At 44.8% G+C, this 20,250-nt stretch overlaps 1 protein-coding gene across 3 annotated transcripts in view; it reads right to left on the bottom strand.

The window, feature by feature from the left end:
* LOC136631778 (NXPE family member 2-like) overlaps window positions 1-20,250 on the bottom strand; it is an 83,708-nt gene that overhangs the window by 37,747 nt on the left and 25,711 nt on the right. For all 3 annotated transcript variants that reach the window (XR_010793086.1, XM_066606114.1, XM_066606113.1), the window contains exons 2-3: window positions 16,725-17,413; window positions 15,389-15,450 (exon numbers count right to left, since the gene is read on the bottom strand). Coding sequence is in view for 2 of the 3 variants with exons in the window: in XM_066606113.1 (XP_066462210.1) it covers window positions 15,389-15,450; window positions 16,725-17,413 (751 nt within the window). In the remaining variant the exon portion in view is untranslated. The remainder of the gene's footprint in view (window positions 1-15,388; window positions 15,451-16,724; window positions 17,414-20,250) is intronic.

Genomic DNA, 20,250 nt, shown 5'->3' with positions numbered 1-20,250 from the left:
GGGAAGAGACAGCTTGGCCCACTGCTGAGGGTACACATGCTGCTTGCCTGTCATCCTTTCAGCGTGTATGGCCTGAGGAGGAGGAGGAAGATCCTGAAAGTGATCTTCCTAGTGAGGACAGCCATGTGTTGCGTACAGGTACCCTGGCACACATGACTGACTTCATGTTAGGATGCCTTTCTCGTGACCCTCGCATTGCACGCATTCTGGCCACTACGGATTACTGGGTGTACACACTGCTCGACCCACGGTATAAGGAGAACCTTTCCACTCTCATACCCGAAGAGGAAAGGGGTTCGAGAGTGATGCTATACCACAGGACCCTGGCGGACAAACTGATGGTAAAATTACCATCCGACAGCGCTAGTGGCAGAAGGCGCAGTTCCGAGGGCCAGGTAGCAGGGGAGGCGCGGCGATCAGGCAGCATGTACAGCACAGGCAGGGGGACACTCTCTAAGGCCCTGGACAGCTTTATGGCTCCCCAGCAAGCCTGTGTCACCGCTCCCCAGTCAAGGCTGAGACGGCGGCAGCACTGTAAAAGGATGGTGAGGGAATACGTAGCCGATCACACGACCGCCCTCCGTGACACCTCTGCCCCCACACAACTACTGGGTGTCGAAGCTGGACACGTGGCCTGAACTCGCGCTGTATGCCCTGGAGGTGCTTGCTTGTCCTGCGGCTAGTGTTTTGTCAGAGAGGGTGTTTAGTGCGGCTGGGGGAATCATCACAGATAAGCGTACCCGCCTGTCAACCGACAGTGCCGACAGGCTTACACTCATCAAGATGAACAAAGCCTGGATTTCCCCAGACTTCTCTTCTCCACCAGCGGACAGCAGCGATACCTAAGCAATACGTAGGCTGCACCCGCGGATGGAAGCATCGTTCTCTATCCCCATCAAAAACGGGGACCTTTTTGCTTCATCAATCTGTGTATAATATTCCTCCTCCTGCTCCTCCTCCTGAAACCTCTCATAATCACGCCGAACGGGCAGTCTGTCTTAGGCCCACAAGGCCAAGTCATATAATTTTTGTAAACAATTTTTATATGTTTCAATGCTCATTAAAGCGTTGAAACTTTCACCTCAACCAATTTTTATTTTAACTGGGCTGCCTCCAGGCCTAGTTACCAATTAAGCCACATTAACCAAAGCGATTAATGGATTTCACCTGCCCTCTTGGTTGGGCATGGGCAATTTTTCTGAGGTACATTAGTACTGTTGATACACCAATTTTTGGGGGCCCTCGCCTACAGTGTAATCAAATGAATTTTTAGCCCACCTGCATTACAGCTGACGTTACATCAGCTGTGTTGGGCACTGCAATGGGATATATTTATGTACCGCCGGTGGGTTCCTGGCACCCACCCATGCTGTGGGTCCACACGGAGTTGTAACTACATCTGTCCACTTCTAAAGAACCCCAGTCAGACTGGGGCATGCAGTGTGAGCCGGAGCCCACCTGCATTAAGCACAACAGTACCTCAGCTGTGATGGGCAATGCAATGGGATATATTTATGTACCGCCGGTGGGTTCCAGGGAGCCACCCATACTGTGGGTCCACACAGAGTTGTAACTACATCTGTCCACTTCTAAAGAACCCCAGTCAGACTGGGGCATGCAGTGTGGGCCGAAGCCCACCTGCATTAAGCATGACATTACCTCAGTTGTGATGGGCAATGCAATGGGATATATTTATGTACCACCGGTGGGTTCCAGGGAGCCACCAATGCTGTGGGTGCACACGGAATTCCCATTGCGGAGTTGTACCTGGCTGTGACTATTTAAAAAAAACCGCGGTCGGACTGGGCCATGCAGACACCTTGACAGAATGAATAGTGTGTGGCACATAGGTTCCCCATTGCTATGCCCATGTGTGCAGCTCCAGATGGAGGTGGCACAGGATTGGATTTCTCATTGCTTCTGTACAGCATTGTGGACTATCGCCCCGCCCCTTTTAAAGAGGGTCCCTGCCTAGCCAGGCCAACCCTCTGCAGTGTGTGCCTGCTTTTCCTCTGGCAGACGCACTTATAAATAGACATGAGGGTGGTGTGGCATGAGTGTAGCTGAAGGCTGCGCAGGGACACTTTGGTGTGCGCTGTGGACACTGCGTCGTGCGGGGGGGGAGGGAGGGGGGTTGGGCAGCATGTAACCCAGGAGAAGTGGCAGCGGAGTGTCATGCAGGCAGTGATTGTGCTTTGTTGGAGGTAGTGTGGTGCTTAGCTAAGGTATGCATTGCTAATGAGGGCTTTTCAGAAGTCAAAGTTGTTGGGAGGGGGGGGGGGCACTCTTGCCACTATTGTGGCTTAATAGTGGGACCTGGGAACTTGAGATGCAGCCCAACATGTAGCCCCTCGCCTGCCCTATCCGTTTCTGTGTCGTTCCCATCACTTTCTTGAATTTCCCAGATTTTCACAAATGAAAACCTTAGGGAGCATCGGCGATATACAAAAATGCTCGGGTCGCCCATTGACTTCAATGGGGTTCATTATTCGCAACGAACCCTCGAGCATCGCGAAAAGTTCGTCCCGAGTAACGAGCACCCCAACCATTTTGGTGCTCGCTCATCTCTAGTTGGGACCCATTAGCTTTTCCTATTTATGTCATAATCAATGCCCTTGCCAAATTTTAAGTTTCTAAGGCATTGGGAAGTGACAGATTTAGATTATGTATGTAAAATTTCGACGCCAATTCTTTTGCGCTAGAATTGAATAATCGAGTTGGGACCCAATTACCTTTCCTATTTTGGAGATAATCTATGCTTGTGCCAAAATTCATGTTTCTACGATATCGGGAAGTTGGAGAACTTTTGGCGAGTCAGTGAGTCAGTCAGTCAGTGAGTCAGTCAGTCAGTGAGGGCTTTCAGCTTTATATATATATATATATATATATATATATATATATATATATATACACTACCGTTCAAAAGTTTGGGGTCACCCAAACAATGTTGTGTTTTCCATGAAAAGTCACACTTATTCACCACCATGCGTTGTGAAATGAATAGAAAATAGAGTCAAGACATTGACAAGGTTAGAAATAATGATTTGTATTTGAAATAACATTGTTTTTACATTAAACTTTGCTTTCGTCAAAGAATCCTCCTTTTGCAGCAATTACAGCATTGCACACCTTTGACATTCTAGCTGTTAATTTGTTGAGGTAAGCTTGTGAAATTGCACCCCACGCTTCTAGAAGCATCTCCCACAAGTTGGATTGGTTGGATGGGCACTTCTGGCGTACCATACGGTCAAGCTGCTCCCACAACAGCTCAATGGGGTTCAGATCTGGTGACTGCGCTGGCCACTCCATTACCGATAGAATACCAGCTGCCTGCTTCTGCTGTAAATAGTTCTTGCACAATTTGGAGGTGTGTTTAGGGTCATTGTCGTGTTGTAGGATGAAATTGGTTCCAATCAAGCGCTGTCCACTGGGTATGGCATGGCGTTGCAAAATGGAGTGATAGCCTTCCTTATTCAGAATCCCTTTTACCCTGTACAAATCTCCCACCTTACCAGCACCAAAGCAACCCCAGACCATCACATTACCTCCACCATGCTTAACAGATGGCGTCAGGCATTCTTCCAGCATCTTTTCATTTGTTCTGCGTCTGACAAACGTTCTTCTTTGTGATCCAAACACCTCAAACTTGGATTCATCCGTCCACAACACTTTTTTCCAGTCTTCCTCTGTCCAATGTCTGTGTTCTTTTGCCCATCTTAATCTTTTTCTTTTATTGGCCAGTCTCAGATATGGCTTTTTCTTTGCCACTCTGCCCTAAAGCCCAAAATCCCGCAGCCGCCTCTTCACTGTAGATGTTGACACTGGTGTTTTGCGGGTACTATTTAATGAAGATGCCAGTTGGGTACCTGTGAGGCATCTGTTTCTCAAACTAGAGACTCTAATGTGCTTATCTTCTTGCTTAGTTGTGCAACGCGGCCTCCCACTTCTTTTTCTACTCTGGTTAGAGCCTGTTTGTGCTGTCCTCTGAAGGGAGTAGTACACACCGTTGTAGGAAATCTTCAATTTCTTAGCAATTTCTCGCATGGAATAGCCTTCATTTCTAAGAACAAGAATAGACTGTCGAGTTTCAGATGAAAGTTCTCTTTTTCTGGCCATTTTGAGCGTTTAATTGACCCCACAAATGTGATGCTCCAGAAACTCAATCTGCTCACAGGAAGGTCAGTTTTGTAGCTTCTGTAACGAGCTAGACTGTTTTCAGATGTGTGAACATGATTGCACAAGGGTTTTCTAATCATCAATTAGCCTTCTGAGCCAATGAGCAAACACATTGTACCATTAGAACACTGGAGTGATAGTTGCTGGAAATGGGCCTCTATTCACCTTTGTAGATATTGCACAAAAAACCAGACATTTGCAGCTAGAATAGTCATTTACCACATTAGCAATGTATAGAGTGCATTTGTTTAAAGTTAGGACTAGTTTAAAGTTATCTTCATTGAAAAGTACAGTGCTTTTCCTTCAAAAATAAGGACATTTCAATGTGACCCCAAACTTTTGAACGGTAGTGTATATATTTTATTTTTTTAATTTATTTTTTTTTTGTTATGACATGGGTCTCTAAAAAATCCTGCACAGAGTTCCATCTAACCTAAGACCAGAACTGACAGAGAGGATCACTTAACACACACTGCGCCTGTGAAAACTGCAAGTTTCAGAAGGTTGAGTTCTCAAACATCTCAACAAGTCAACAGAATGTAAAGATCAGTAAGTGATGAAGGGAGGGATAGAGAAAAGAGTGCACTGGTGCTTTATGCCGGTGACCTGCTAACTTTGACCCAGGAGATCTGGAACATTGAGTGCTTCAGTTGTAATGTTACATCATGAAGACAAATACTGAGCAGTGTGTCAGCTCATGCACTGCACCTGTAGCATGCCCCCGGTGTGCAGATAACTACTGTATACACAGTACTCCTGTCACTCTATGATCCTCTAGGATCCAATTGCGGAATCTGCGATTAGAGTCCGTGCAGCAAAATGCAGGCATTGAAAAACATGAACTTTCGCTTTTTAATTCACACTCAAATCACGTATTCTGCGAGCTGAAGAAAAATTTCAGCATGCTCTATTTTGCCGCAAACGCCACACAGACGGCCTTCATTAAAGTCAGTGGAGGCCGTCCAACTCACAGCCCACGCGCAATTAACACTGTGTATGGGCTGAAGGTACCTGTGGGGCATCCGAGCAGAGGCGAGCCATTGTGGAGGAGACCATGGGGATTCTCAAGATGCTTATCAGGGGTGGCACTGTGATCTCTCTCCAACAATGGCTATCCTGGGCCCAGCAAAATAAAACAGACAGATCTAAATGATGATGATTAGTCCTAATGGTATTGTCACGTGACACCAGTACCTCTTTTCCAGTAGATGGTTGCTCGTCATTAAATAAAAGAGTCCACAAACAAAAATAGTTTTCAAAACCGGAGGTACTCTGTTTTCTTTACTCACTGAATCCAGCTTTGATTTTCCAAGAACACAACAAGTTGATAGTTCAGACACAACACTTCTGGCAGGCTTTTTTAGATTCATCTCTGTTACACACACTCTCACACTTTCTTCTAGGAGGCACTTTCCTTCCTGATTCTAGGCGTCCACAGTTCAAGTTATCGGACTATAGGAACCCTGGCGGTTCACTCCTGACACTGTAGTTTCATTATAAATCCTGCCTCTCTTTGCTTGTTAGCTATTCTTTCCAGCTGGTCCCACCAGGATCTGTTACTCTGAGCTTCAGTCCTTTTAAGTGGTCATATCTCAATGAGAGTGAGACAGCCCATTGGCTCTGTGTAGGCAGAAGCAAAAGCGAGCTTCAGCCTCCCGCTGGCACATCCTCCTCCACCGGCTACATTTCCGCAACGTCCTCTCAGTATGCTAGACTCTACCTCTTAACTTCTCCCAAACCACCAATCACATCATAGACACAAAGTTAGATGAAGTTAGTTAGAGAGACACCAGACATTTGACCTTTTTATGAATTGTCTGGGCCAATACATATAACTTGAGACAGACAAGCTGGTTAGCACCAACATAGAAACACCAATACACAAAAGACAACAAACAAAAGGAAGACATATACCAAAAGACACCCCAACTCTGGACCACTACACCTGTGTCACCAATAAGCAACAGCACAGGAAATACAAATATTGAAAAAAGAAAAACTGTACTGTGCCTATGGCAGGTCACACGTTATGGCAAGACTGAGTACAGCAACCAGACCCAAGGAAATTAGTTATACCACATCAGCAAGGGCTCTCCCAGGCAAAGGTTTCAGAGCAGACTCGGGTTTCAAGATGTACTGTTCAAGCTCTTTTAAAGAAGTATTAAGAAACGGGCAACGTTGAGGACTGTAGACACAATAGTCAGCCAAGGAAACTTAGTGTAGTACATAAAAGACACATCATGCTTTCTTTCCTTTAAAATCGGAAGATGTCCAACAGTGCCATCAGCTCAGAACTGGCAGAAACCAGTCTGACCCGGGTACACCCATCTATTGTTTGAAGAAGTCTAGCCAGAAGTTGCCTTTATGGAAGAACTGTGACAAAAAGCTATACCTTCCATGTAGAAACAAAGTCAAGTGACTCAACTACGCACAAAAACATAAGAACCAGGGGCAGAAAAATGGCACCCGATGCTCCCGACTGAGGAATCACAATGTGAATATTTGTCTGCAACAAAAGGCAGCTTGTTTACCGAAGGTTTAGAGAGCAGCACAGTCATGAGTGTCTGCAGGCAACAGTGAAGCACGCCTGTGATAGACATGATAATTAGTTAGTATAAAATGTCTATTAATTTGTATAAACCAAATGTATTCCGCTACTGTAATGACTTTTAACTCTGCGGAGGTTAATGGCCACACAATCTCATTTTGGTAGTTGCTGGACAATGGCATGGTGAAAGATGTGTGTTTTGTTACTTCAGCCTAATGTGGAGCTCTGCTGCATAAGGAAAGAGTTAAATCACAGTGCTACATGTATTGCTTGTGTTCATCTTGGATGTTTCCCCAGCCCTGCCCCCACACAGAAACTTCTTAAATAACACAGAAACTACTTAAACAATGACTTGTCACGTACACAGAAAGTCCTTCAGCTAGACTGCATGCTAAAAAGCACAAAGTCCAAACTACACTGCACTTGAGGAAGGGTGGGCAGGGAGGCGGAGGATTCTATATGATCCGACAAATGAGAATCCTATATGTTACTGATGTAATCTGTTAAACGCCCATAAAGGGCAGGTGTTATGTGTTTCAATAAAGAGGTGGTCTGGACGTTTCTGCCCGGAGAGCCATTTTGGACATGAGACTGATACCTTACGTCTGATCTGGTCGATGATGTGTACACACTATACAATTTGGAAGCTACAGAATACCCCGAAACCTGCTGGAGGAAAATATGGTCCAGTTCAATTTGGTGTCCCTGCGGTGGGCCGAGTAAAGATTTTTGATTTCTTTCATTCTGGAAAAATACAGAGATCGGCAGATAACACGTAGAACTCAGGGGCCCGAAAATCTACAGAACACGGTAAGATTGCTTTATGTAAATCTACCGATGTGAGATGATTTCTAACTGTCAATCTGCCTATGTCTAATCCAGAGTGATAAATCAATGAAAAGCAGGTAATATAGTCCTTTCTGCTCGGAAAAAAAACACAGTTTTATCCTGCCTAAGGGGTATTCTGTATGCTGGGTATGATATGTCTGAGACGGTTAAAGATTGTGTATACAAGACCAAGAGATAAATTCTGTGAGGTTTAATGTGTCAGAAGGGCGGATTTGGCTGTTTAAGTCTGAGGGAACACGCCAGAGAGAGACACTTACTCCTAGGTAACTAGTGTGAGGTCAGGAAAATTTATGATACGCGTATGCACTTGTATAATTGAGCGTGTTATGTTCTCATATGTGGAAAGGTATATACGCGGGAATTATAGCCGTGGTGTGACGGCTGAAGTCTCCGGATAGTGTTGAGGTCTTGGTCATTGAAAATAATCGTCAGTCTTTGTGTGTTTCAGACGTTTAGTTTAGTGCAGTGATGGTTAATGGGGGAAGGGTTACTGATGAGAGAGTGGGCTGAAGTTAAGCCACTGAAAGCATTTCCCAGTTAACCCGTCTGTTCCCTTTGTCTTGTGTTTTGTAGTGTGTTTTGTAGTGTTAATGTGCATTGTGATTTACGAGGGATATAAGAAGAGGTGGAATTTGGTAAAGGAGTTTTACTGTGTTCAGAAATTTCAAATAGGATAGAATAAGCAGGCAGAATAGAATACGGGATCAGTGCAGGATGTTTTGGAATATGCAAAACATGTAGAAACGTTTTACAAAGAAAAGGATCAGAAAAAGTTGCAGAAAGAAATGTCGGGTTATGGACAGATAAGCAGAAAGAAAGGTGTTTTTAGATTGCTAGGAGGAGGTATAATGTAGGAAAGAAATTTAAGATGAGAAAGTGTAGTAGAGGATGTATATTGCCTGTATTATGAACAATGTAATGCCTTTGTGTTGACTACAGCCCCTCCCTATAATGGCGGCCGCACTTGCAATGTTTCTGCAGCAAGTGTGGTGAGCTCTGCCCCCACCCTGAAATTACTTCCCCTCCATGTGCTCACTTTCAGGGTGTGTGATGTTATTTCCGGCCATTCCAATCCGGGATAGCACTAAGTCCCGCCCCTTCCTCCTCCAGCAGCCATGTTGCCTCACCTGGGATAATTGTAGCCCCGCCCCTTTCTGCCTCTGGCGGCCATTTTGCTGCACTCGTGAGGCCTACTATGCCACTGTATCCAGTGCTAACATCATGATTGTCTGAAGTAAGGTCTTGTTTGACCACACTTTGTTACACTCCAAAATGTGGCCACCTTGGATGTGTGATAAGTTCAGGGAAACAAACCTTTGTGAAGATGCAGCTTGGGACATAGTAGATGACTAAGCTGGTTTATAGTGCATGGAAGATTGGAGTTGATGCATGGGGGACAGAGGCCAGGGATCCATGAAAGGGGACGCTCTCTCATGGTGTGTTCCCAGGGGCTCTGTTTTCCACTGCCCGCTTCTCCAATGGATGTTCAGACAGATGATGTTACAGAAGGCTCTACAGATGGAATAATTTCCCTATAGTCACCCAGCAAACTTTTTCACGCAATTTGATGAAGTAATTTTACTTTTTATGTGAGAAAGAGGGACTGAATTGCTCAGAGTAGGATGTTAATTCATTCATATTCTTTAGTTTTTTCCTTAAGTCTTTTGTATATTCTAGTGTCAGTCTACACTGAAGCTATAATTATATTCTGACAGGAGAGTGAAAGTTAAACGCTGGCATTCCCTGAAATACTATTACACTGGGTGACCGTAAATTTTGCTTGTGTTGCGCCCCCTTGTGTTAAAAAATGCTAACTGCGACATGAAGAGGGAAAAAAAAAAAAATCTAAAGGATATTTTCGCTCAGACTTCGCTGCGTACAATGTCACCTTGACATACAAAGTGCTTGTTTTTGTGCCTCTTGGTTTCCTTTTTCAACGTTGTACTGGTTTGAACACAATTACTCTTTTTCCATTGAGTATTCTGGTTCAAAAGGGGGGAGGCATAGGTGATCTGGGTCATAGGTGATCTAGGTGTTGTAGATCAGCTATTGGGTTTAAAATAAATAAATAAATAAATGAATGAAATAAGATAAAAAGGAAATAAATGATTTTGTGCTACAAGATTCCGAGCCATGTGAAATAGAACATCAACATGATTATTTAGTACTAATACAGTAAGAAACTGCAGGTATGCAAACAGTTACCGGAACCTCTGTTGACGATGCATATGTTGAGCTTTTTGCAGATGGTACCAGGGTGAGGATTGATGACTCCACATCGGATATGCAGTGGTCACACAACAAGATGTCCTAGAAGCAGAAGCTCTGCCTCCGCATGTCTCAGCACAAGAAGCGGAACTGAAGACCCTCACTGAGGCGAGTAGAGTGGCAAGAGGTAAGACGGCAACCCTTTACACTGACTCCTGGTATGCATTTGGCATAGCTCATGATTACGGCCCAATATGGAAGGCCAGACAGTTTTTACCTTAGCAGGACAACCAATTGAGAATGGTGCAGCAGTGTAGGGTCTCATGGAGGCCCTACTTCTACCTGACAAAGTTGAGAGTTCGCACCGATTCCTACACTGGAGAAGCGAGAGACGACACCCTCGCCGACAGCACAGCAAAGGCAGTGGCCCTCAAGCCGTGGAAGAAAGAAGAAAAGATACTGACAGCATGAGTCAGTGGTAAAAACTTTGGACAATGACAAAAATTTGGACTTTGATATGCTAAAGACTTTTACAGTTACAAGCCAGCAAGAAAGGAAAGAATAAATGGACTAATATGGGAGCAGCAGAAACAGGACAGCGCATGGTGAACAGTCAACAGCACTTGCCCACCACAGTTCCTGTATCCCATGATGGCCCAGCTGATGGACGGAAAGACCCTCCTAGTAAAGCAGCAATGATGACGACGCTTGAAAGAGGATGGGCGACTCCTGGGTTCTCTGTAGCTGCTGCATCATTTGTCCAGTTTAGCATGATCTATGCCATAGGTGAGTCAGGGCAGAAGTAAATTTGCCACATCACACTTGCCAGGACCACTCTACCCATTTCAGGGATTGCAAATTGACTACGTTCAGCTCCCACTTGTTGGGAAGTATGAATATGTGCTTGTTGTTATTGATGCCTTTGCAGGTTGGAGGCCGACCCTGTTACCAAGGCAAACAAGTAGGTAACCGCAAAGAAGCTCATGAACGAGGTAAACTGTGAATATGGGGTACCAGAAGTGATTCAGAGTCAGACAGAGGTATAAACTTCGCAGGTGAATGTAACATGTCATGTCTGCTCTGGGTGTATCCCAGGCCTTTTACATACTCTACCACCTTTAGAGTAGTGGAAAGGTGGAGAGACTTAGTGGCACGCTAAAATGCAAGATACTTAAAAATGACGCCACTCTGAAAAGACTGTCATCCAATAGCCCTATTCAGTGTTAGATATGAACCCAGGGGGGATCATGCATTATCTCCCTACGAGATTGTTTGGGCTAGCCCCAAGGCTAGGTTGCTACTATCCTCAGTAGTTACAATTACAATCTGATGTGTTGACTAAGTATGTGATTTCCGTTGTTAAAGCACTAATCAAAGCCTATGCACAGGTGTTCTCTTCCAGACTCCGAGGCAGACACTGGGGCACATATCTTGCAGCCTGGGGATAGGGTGTGCGTCAAGAATTTCCTGGTAAGAAGCACCTGGTAGGGGCCATCAAATCGGGGCTCAAGAGGAAGCACCCTCTTGAGCCCCGATTTGATGGCCCCTACCAGGTGCTTCTGACTACTGCCACAGCTGTGAAACTAGCCGAAAGACTTACATGGATCCATGCTTCATACTGTAAGAAAGCTTCAGATCCGGGAGACCAGTCTTAGTTGTGCCAAGGACATTACTCTGGTTAGGGCTAGTGAGAGAGGAAGGTGGTAACTAGAATCCTTAGTCGGAAGAATATGAGGGTATGGTTACCTTCTGGTATAACTCATCCAACACTCAAGTAGCCGCATATTCCTTCGACTATTGTACTGTGGTCCCGTGTCTAGGTGCAAGATCCCACCGCGGACCAGATTTAGCCCAGTCCAGCTGGTTATATGACTTATATACCCGGGGAATACAATATGTTTGCGCCACTGATAATGTCTGGGGAGAAGACTGCCGTTATTGGGGATTAGTGGGATGGAACACAGGAACAGACTGGTCCTATAAACCGTGAAGTGCCTTAAAATAAGAAAGATAAGAGCGGGAAATCCCTAATTAGTCGTATAACCCTCCTTGAGAATAATAAGGACAGCAGGTATTGGAAGGCTGAACTTAGTATGTTGCTTGGTTTTAATGCGGTTTTTACACTAACCATGGGAGATCCAAGCCCGGGGACAGGGGGACTTACAGTCTGGGGACATACCGGTATGGGAGGACAGATCCCTTAGGGAAGTTTAAAATAAGGGATATGGTAGATGCACCCGAATGGAAGCCTTCACTTAGTCCCGTGCCCATAATTAACCCCCTCCGCCGTAAGATAAAGACCTTGACGAACATGATGATCATAGCTGACCCTACCTTTTGAGGACACCTTGACAGTAGCGACTGGCTACTCTGACCAGAATCTCTGCTTGGAGTTGATGAGGTACAATGCTAACAGGAGCAACCAGTCTAACTGTTGCGTGTGCGGTAGTGCCCGACTACACTCGGGGATGGTCCCCCTAAATCTCCCGGTAGATGCTGAAGAGTGGTTTATTAGTCTCTTCACGAACATTTCCGCTAATTACACTGCTTGTGAGAAGTGGAAGAAGGAATACTCTATAACTACTTAAGTGTTTTGTACTACAGAGAGTATTACTGACTACCCTGGACACTACACCTGCCAGGCAAATGGGCAGGGTGGAGGGAGATTTTTGGGGAACTCACTAACGGGTATTGCTCCTCCTACGGTACCATAGGAGGGGAATGGATGCAGAATCAGGTCCAGTCCTCAGGAGACGTTTACTGGCTTTGTGGAGACATGAGGTAGAGGACCCGCCTGGAGGGTAATTGGACAGGGGAGTGTGCCTTAGTAAAGCCCTTATGCTCCTCCACATCCTGTCAGACAGCATTGAGGATAATGAGGTTACCCCCAATAGTTAATTTATCTCGATCCAACTCAGTCTGTGTTTTGTGGTTATCCTGTCATGTTGGTCTATCCTTGTTTTCTGCATAGGTACGGCGGTTCCTTCCAGTCTTGTCACTAGGTAGTGTAGGATCAGGGTCGGCGGCCTGGACGTGTCCACCTTTGGGGCTATCTCCAGGAGGAACATTGGTGTGGGTGAAGATTAGGGAGTCCCACGCCGTGCGTACCTGTGCACACTACTAGTATTGTAACATTATACTAGAGCGAGAAGAGAGACCCCTGGTGGTAGTTTTGATCTACACATGTACATTGACGTCATAGGATAGCCAAGGGGGGTACCTGACGAGTTTTAAAAATTAGAGACCAAGTTAAAACTAGATTCGAGTCCATTTTCCTGATCATTATGGTAAATAAAACGTTGACTGGATTAATTATGTTTACTATAATTAGCAGCGGTTTATAAATTATACTAAAGATGCCTTATAGGGACTAGTCGACCAATAGGACCTACCTCGAGTATGACTTTTCAAAATAGAATGGCCTTAGATATGATTTTAGCTAAAAAGGGGAGACTTGTTGTACCTACATCCCAGACGACACGTGACCCGCGGATAAAGACGCAGTTGCCATTAAAGAAGCTGACCGCACTAACTAAAAAGAGCTAACCTTTGGGACCAGCACTCGCCATGGATGAGCGGGTGGTAAAGGATCCTGGCACAGACGGGCGTCGCTGTTGTATGTGAACTGATTATCTTTTTCGTTCTAGTCTGCTGTGTTATCCCCTGTGTCAGAGAGAGACCTGTGAAACTGATGCTGGAAAAGCCGCTCCCACAATGAGTTTGCTGGATGCATCCCCAGAAGGAGTGGACAAGTCCTACACCCCCTTGAAGACCCTAAATTGAACCTTCAACGCGCTCCAGTTATAGGCTCACGCGCAGAGAACTGTGAAAAGTTGACGGGAAGAGTTAGAGGATAGACATTTTAAGGGGGGATTGTGATAGACATGATGATTAGTTAGTATAAAATGTCTATTGATTTGTATAAACCAAATGTATTATGCTACTGTAATGACTTTTAACTCTGCGGAGGTTAATGGCCACACAATCTCATTATGGTAGTTGCTGGACAATGGCATGGTGAAAGATGTGTGTTTTGTTACTTCAGCCTAATGTGGAGCTCTGCTGCATAAGGAAAGAGTTAAATCACAGTGCTATATGTATTGCTTGTGTTCATCTTGGATGTTTCCCCAGCCCTGCCCCCACACAGAAACTTCTTAAATAACACAGAAACTACTTAAATAATGACTTGTCACTTACACAGAAATTCCTTCAGCTAGACTGCATGCTAAAAAGGACAAAGTCCAAACTACACTGGACTTGAGGAAGGGTGGGCAGGGAGGCAGAGGATTCTATATGATCCGACAAATGAGAATCCTATATATTACTGATGTAATCTGTTAAACGCCCATAAAGGGCAGGTGTTATGTGTTTCAATAAAGAGGTGGTCTGGACGTTTCTGCCCGGAGAGCCATTTTGGACATGAGACTGATACCTTACGTCTGATCTGGTCGATGATGTGTGCACACTATACAATTTGGAAGCTACAGAATACGCCGAAACCTGCTGGAGGAAAATATGATCGAGTTCACGCCGACAGAGCATCACTTGCTGGTAATGAACCAATCACAGCATCACATTGAATTGCGGTGATTTGTTCATTGAGTGCCAGCTCTGAATGGTCCTTGAGCGCCGTGGTTCAGCTAATCAGGACAATTTCTTGCTGGAGGTAGGGTTTTCAATACCCGTTACCAGCAAGCAATGCTCTGTCGGGACTGAGGACTGCACGAAAGCCTGATAGAGCACCAGAGGCTGGTGAGAGGGACCCGCCTTAACAGGTCGGAACTGGAGGTTGGTAAAGATAGATGGAAAGAAAACTATGGAACATCATCATAGGAACACAAGTGGATAAATAGGTGAGCACAATTGCGTTCCTTATTCTGAGAACCATAGCATTTTAATCTTTTTGTTAATTGGGTTGTGTTAGGCTCATTTTTTTGCAGGTTGAGCTGTAGTTTTTATGAATGCCATTGGGAAACATACATATTTTTGATTACTTTTAATTCAAATTTTTTGGAAGTTGGGATATCAAAACAAAATTTGCAATTCTGGCGTTCCATCTTTTTTTTTTTTTCACTGGCATAAACCTTGCAAGGTTTTAATAGTTCATACTTTTACGTACACAGCCATTGCAAAATACTTTATTAAATCTTTTTTTACACATTTACTTAGGGGACTTGAACTCGCAAGCATTTGAACTTTTGTGAGATATGTTGCTGCCATCAATTTCTAATTGAGGTAATTTTTTAAAGTGAAAAAGAAAAAGGTCGCCCTTCCCCCTTCTTCTATGTGTTCTGTTTTCTAGTGTGAATAGAATATATTTATATGAGATTTCCAAATAATTACATTTTTTTCTTCACATTTATTTACATTTTGCACAGCGCCCCAACTTTTTTGGAATTAGGGTTGTACACGGTATTGCATTATACTGTATTCTGACATCCTATTAAGGCATGACACAGGCCACAGGCACATCATCATATACAACCACTTGAGGCATTCAGGGGTCTTCAGAAGGCCCTAGGCAGCCATGACACCTGAATGGCACACCAAAATCTCTTGGGACATACCAGAAGCTCATTTCCACTTTATATAATGGTTCATACTTACTGTTACAGAGAACGACATTCACTGCCTCAAAATTTACAGGAATTTCTACTCTGACATTCGACCTAAATAAAAAAAATTGGAGCTCTTTTAATTTAGGAAATAACAAAGAATTTAACATTTGCTTCCTACACATCTGCACAAGAATTATATATTCCTACAATCTCCTACCTGGCGCATTAATTTTCTCAACAAAGTTGAAAACCTATTAGAGGGGCTGTCCACCTTGTCACTACTGATGACGTGTCCTCAGGATAGGTAGTCAATTGTTGATTGGCAAGGGTCTGCTGCCCCCGGCTGCCAGTGTGTACACATTGCAGTGACCTAGGTTAGTATGACATTTAATTCAATGGGAGCTCTGCCTGCATTACCAGTCTAGGGAACTAGTGGGTGGAGCAAACTTGAAATGGTCCTTAAAGATGAGAATGTTGGGTATGGCCACGAGCAAAACATAGAGATGAAGTTCGGATGAACGTGCTGCCAATGAGGTGGATGCCTTACCCTGATGGGTGGGCATTAAGAATCATGTGAATGAACTGTAAAAACATGGTACGTTGTGCAACTTAACCAATGAAAATAGTCTTGGCAATTGAGGTCCTTTTGCCTCAATTTGTGCCTAATTCTTAACTTCCTGTTACTGAACCATACAAAAGCTGCATTAATACTGGTGATTACTGCCTGTATCACAGCTTAACTGATTAAAGGGCCCCTTGCTTTGAAACGTGTTTCTTTGCTGGTGTATTACTCAATAACAAATTTATCTGTCACTGCTTACCTGCTTGCTGTCGACGCCGCTGACCTCAGCCCTGTTTTTTGGACTCGGCTATTGTTTGTTGCCTACCCTCACCTTCAGCTTGGACCTCGTTTACGCACCTGTGCTGCCAGCTCAAACTTCAGCTGGTTTCCTCACTACATCCTTGTTCAGACCTCCATGTACCACGCCTTGGCCCACTACAATGTCAGCAGCAAGACTATCTGTGTGTGTAATGGCTTTGGGTTAAATGTGAAAACCAGGGTTCTCCAGGTGCTGCCACCTCAGATAACCCAAAGTCAACGACTGTGTGGCAAGGCGGATCCACATCTGTCTGCCTGACGCTATCTTCAGCCACTTGCCAAGAGTATCCTAATTCGAAGGTTGCACCATGTACCAGGTTTTTACACTTCATTCACGAGATGTATACGAAGCTGTCTGCTTCCTGTTCTGTACACACTGTCAGCGGCCCAGCAAGCAGCTGATTGGTGGATGTTCCAAATGGCGGTCTGCCTGAGGATAGGTAAAAAGTTTAGCGGTGGACAACCTCTTTAATGTGTTCTCTAAAATAACGGTATGATCACCTACCTGTCCAGCAGACTTGCCTCCAGTCGGGACAGCCGTGAACGGGAAGTTTTCCAATTTTTAAACTCCGCATACGAATCACAGCTGTAATTTTGAGGTTTGACACAATAAAAGTATTCCTCGTTGTCGTGGTCAGCGTATTCACACAGCTCCTCTTTTGTATCGAGTGCAAATCCACACTTTGTCACCTTCTCTTCCCCTTCTCTTATGAATTTCCCTTCGTGCTCTACATAGCCGTACCAGCTGTTTCTTGCCTTCCAGAGTGCGGAGACTGCTTCAATTGGGTGCATGAGAAATACGGTCACCACCACTGCACCTTCCCAAAATAAAGTATAATCAATGTGATACGTTCCATTGTTAAAGTCTTTGATACTTCCGGAAGAGCCTGCTCGCGTCTTTGGGTTGGAAATTCTTGATCTAAGATAATCTCCTCCGTAGGTTTTTCTCTTTCCTAGATAGTCATATACATCGACCTGTACGGTTAACTGGTCCCCAACACAATAACGGGTTTGGGGGTTCTTGATGAACACTTTGCTGTGAGTGGCGCTGGTTGTATTGTCTTTATGGGCGAAAGTTACTTTAGGCATCCTCTGGTCTATCTGATTGTAGATTTCATTGACCCGCATTTGAATTGCTGAAGGTGGTTTAGTGGCGCCATTAGTTAATTCAATGCGATCCTCTTTATTAAAAGGCTGTCAAAGAGAAAATATAATAGAAGTGCTACAGTCATCAATGAGTCTACAATGGCATTGGTGTAGTCGGTCTAATGGTTTTCCAAGCTTTCTTTTCCTATTATGTCTTTGTTTGGGTTGTATGACTTTAGTAATAGAGATGAGCGAGCGTACTCGTCCGAGCTTGATACTCGTTCGAGTATTAGGGTGTTCGAGATGCTCGTTTCTCGAGACGAGCACCACGCGATGTTCGAGTTACTTTCACTTTCTTTCCTGAGAAATTTGCGTGCTTTTCCGGCCAATAGAAAGACAGGGAAAGCATTACAACTTCCTCCTGTGACGTTCCAGCCCTATACCACCCCCCCTGCAGTGAGTGGCTGGGGAGATCAGGTGACACCCGAGTATTAAAATCTGCCCCGCCTCGCCACAGATGCATGCTGACAGAGATCAGGGAAAGTGCTGTCTTGCTATAGCTGCTATAGGGAGAGTGTTAGGTGTTATTTTAGTCTTCAAGAACCCCAACGGTCCTTCTTAGGGCCACATCTGACCGTGTGCAGTACTGTTGAGGCTGCTGGGAGCAGTGTTGCACAATTTTTTTTTCTATATCGGGCGTGCAGACCATAGCGTCCTCAGTCTGCAGTCATTTTACAGAGTATAGGGGCAGTACTGGTGAGGCAGGGACAGTGGAAAAGGTGAAAGAGATATACTGTCTATATAGGCAGTGTGGTTGTTCCCACAAAGTTAAAAAAATATACAATATTTGGCCTGCCTGTCAGTGCCTTCAGTTTACAGCGTCTCTGCTGGGGGTAGTAGTTGGTGAATTAATACCCAGCCTTGCGCATAATTGTTTCCTGCCTCTGCAGTGCGTTACGTATGCGAAGTCAGCCTCCAACAGGGCAATCGAAATACAGTGTGTATATCACAGGCAGTATGGTTGTTCCCACAAAGTTAAAAAATATACTATATTTGGCCTGCCTGTCAGTGCCTTCAGTTTCCAGCGTCTCTGCTGGGGGTAGTAGTTGGTGAATTAATACCCAGCCTTGCACATAATTGTTTCCTGCCTCTGCAGTGCGTTACGTACGCGAAGTCAGCCTCCAACAGGCAATCGAAATACAGTGTGTATATCACAGGCAGTGTGGTTGTTCCCACAAAGTTAAAAAATATACCATATTTGGCCTGCCTGTCAGTGCCTTCAGTTTACAGCGTCTCTGCTGGGGGTAGTAGTTGGTGAATTAATACCCAGCCTTGCGCATAATTGCTTCCTGCCTCTGCAGTGCGTTACATATGCGAAGTCAGCCTCCAACAGGGCAATCGAAATACAGTGTGTATATCACAGGCAGTGTGGTTGTTCCCACAAAGTTAAAAAATATACCATATTTGGCCTGCCTGTCAGTGCCTTCAGTTTACAGCGTCTCTGCTGGGGGTAGTAGTTGGTGAATTAATACCCAGCCTTGCGCATAATTGTTTCCTGCCTCTGCAGTGCGTTACGTACACGAAGTCAGCCTCCAACAGGGCAATCGAAATACAGTGTGTATATCACAGGCAGTGTGGTTGTTCCCACAAAGTTAAAAAATATACCATATTTGGCCTGCCTGTCAGTGCCTTCAGTTTACAGCGTCTCTGCTGGGGGTAGTAGTTGGTGAATTAATACCCAGCCTTGCGCATAATTGTTTCCTGCCTCTGCAGTGCGTTACGTATGCGAAGTCAGCCTCCAACAGGGCAATCAAAATACAGTGTGTATATCACAGGCAGTGTGGTTGTTCCCACAAAGTTAAAAAATATACCATATTTGGCCTGCCTGTCAGTGCCTTCAGTTTACAGCGTCTCTGCTGAGGGTAGTAGTTGGTGAATTATTACCCAGCCTTGCGCATAATTGTTTCCTGCCTCTGCAGTGCGTTACGTACACGAAGTCAGCCTCCAACAGGCAATCGAAATACAGTGTGTATATCACAGGCAGTGTGGTTGTTCCCACAAAGTTAAAAAATATACCATATTTGGCCTGCCTGTCAGTGCCTTCAGTTTACAGCGTCTCTGCTGGGGGTAGTAGTTGGTGAATTAATACCCAGCCTTGCACATAATTGTTTCCTGCCTCTGCAGTGCGTTACGTACGCGAAGTCAGCCTCCAACAGGCAATCGAAATACAGTGTGTATATCACAGGCAGTGTGGTTGTTCCCACAAAGTTAAAAAATATACCATATTTGGCCTGCCTGTCAGTGCCTTCAGTTTACAGCGTCTCTGCTGGGGGTAGTAGTTGGTGAATTAATACCCAGCCTTGCGCATAATTGTTTCCTGCCTCTGCAGTGCGTTACGTACACGAAGTCAGCCTCCAACAGGGCAATCGAAATACAGTGTGTATATCACAGGCAGTGTGGTTGTTCCCACAAAGTTAAAAAATATACCATATTTGGCCTGCCTGTCAGTGCCTTCAGTTTACAGCGTCTCTGCTGGGGGTAGTAGTTGGTGAATTAATACCCAGCCTTGCGCATAATTGTTTCCTGCCTCTGCAGTGCGTTACATATGCGAAGTCAGCCTCCAACAGGGCAATCGAACTACAGTGTGTATATCACAGGCAGTGTGATTGTTCCCACAAAGTTAAAAAATATACAATATTTGGCCTGCCTGTCAGTGCCTTCAGTTTACAGCGTCTCTGCTGAGGGTAGTAGTTGGTGAATTATTACCCAGCCTTGCGCATAATTGTTTCCTGCCTCTGCAGTGCGTTACGTACACGAAGTCAGCCTCCAACAGGCAATCGAAATACAGTGTGTATATCACAGGCAGTGTGGTTGTTCCCACAAAGTTAAAAAATATACCATATTTGGCCTGCCTGTCAGTGCCTTCAGTTTACAGCGTCTCTGCT

The sequence above is a fragment of the Eleutherodactylus coqui genome, chromosome 6 (assembly GCF_035609145.1).
Source record: "Eleutherodactylus coqui strain aEleCoq1 chromosome 6, aEleCoq1.hap1, whole genome shotgun sequence".
Classification (NCBI taxonomy): domain Eukaryota; kingdom Metazoa; phylum Chordata; class Amphibia; order Anura; family Eleutherodactylidae; genus Eleutherodactylus; species Eleutherodactylus coqui.
This window is presented reverse-complemented; position numbering and strand designations above follow the sequence as displayed.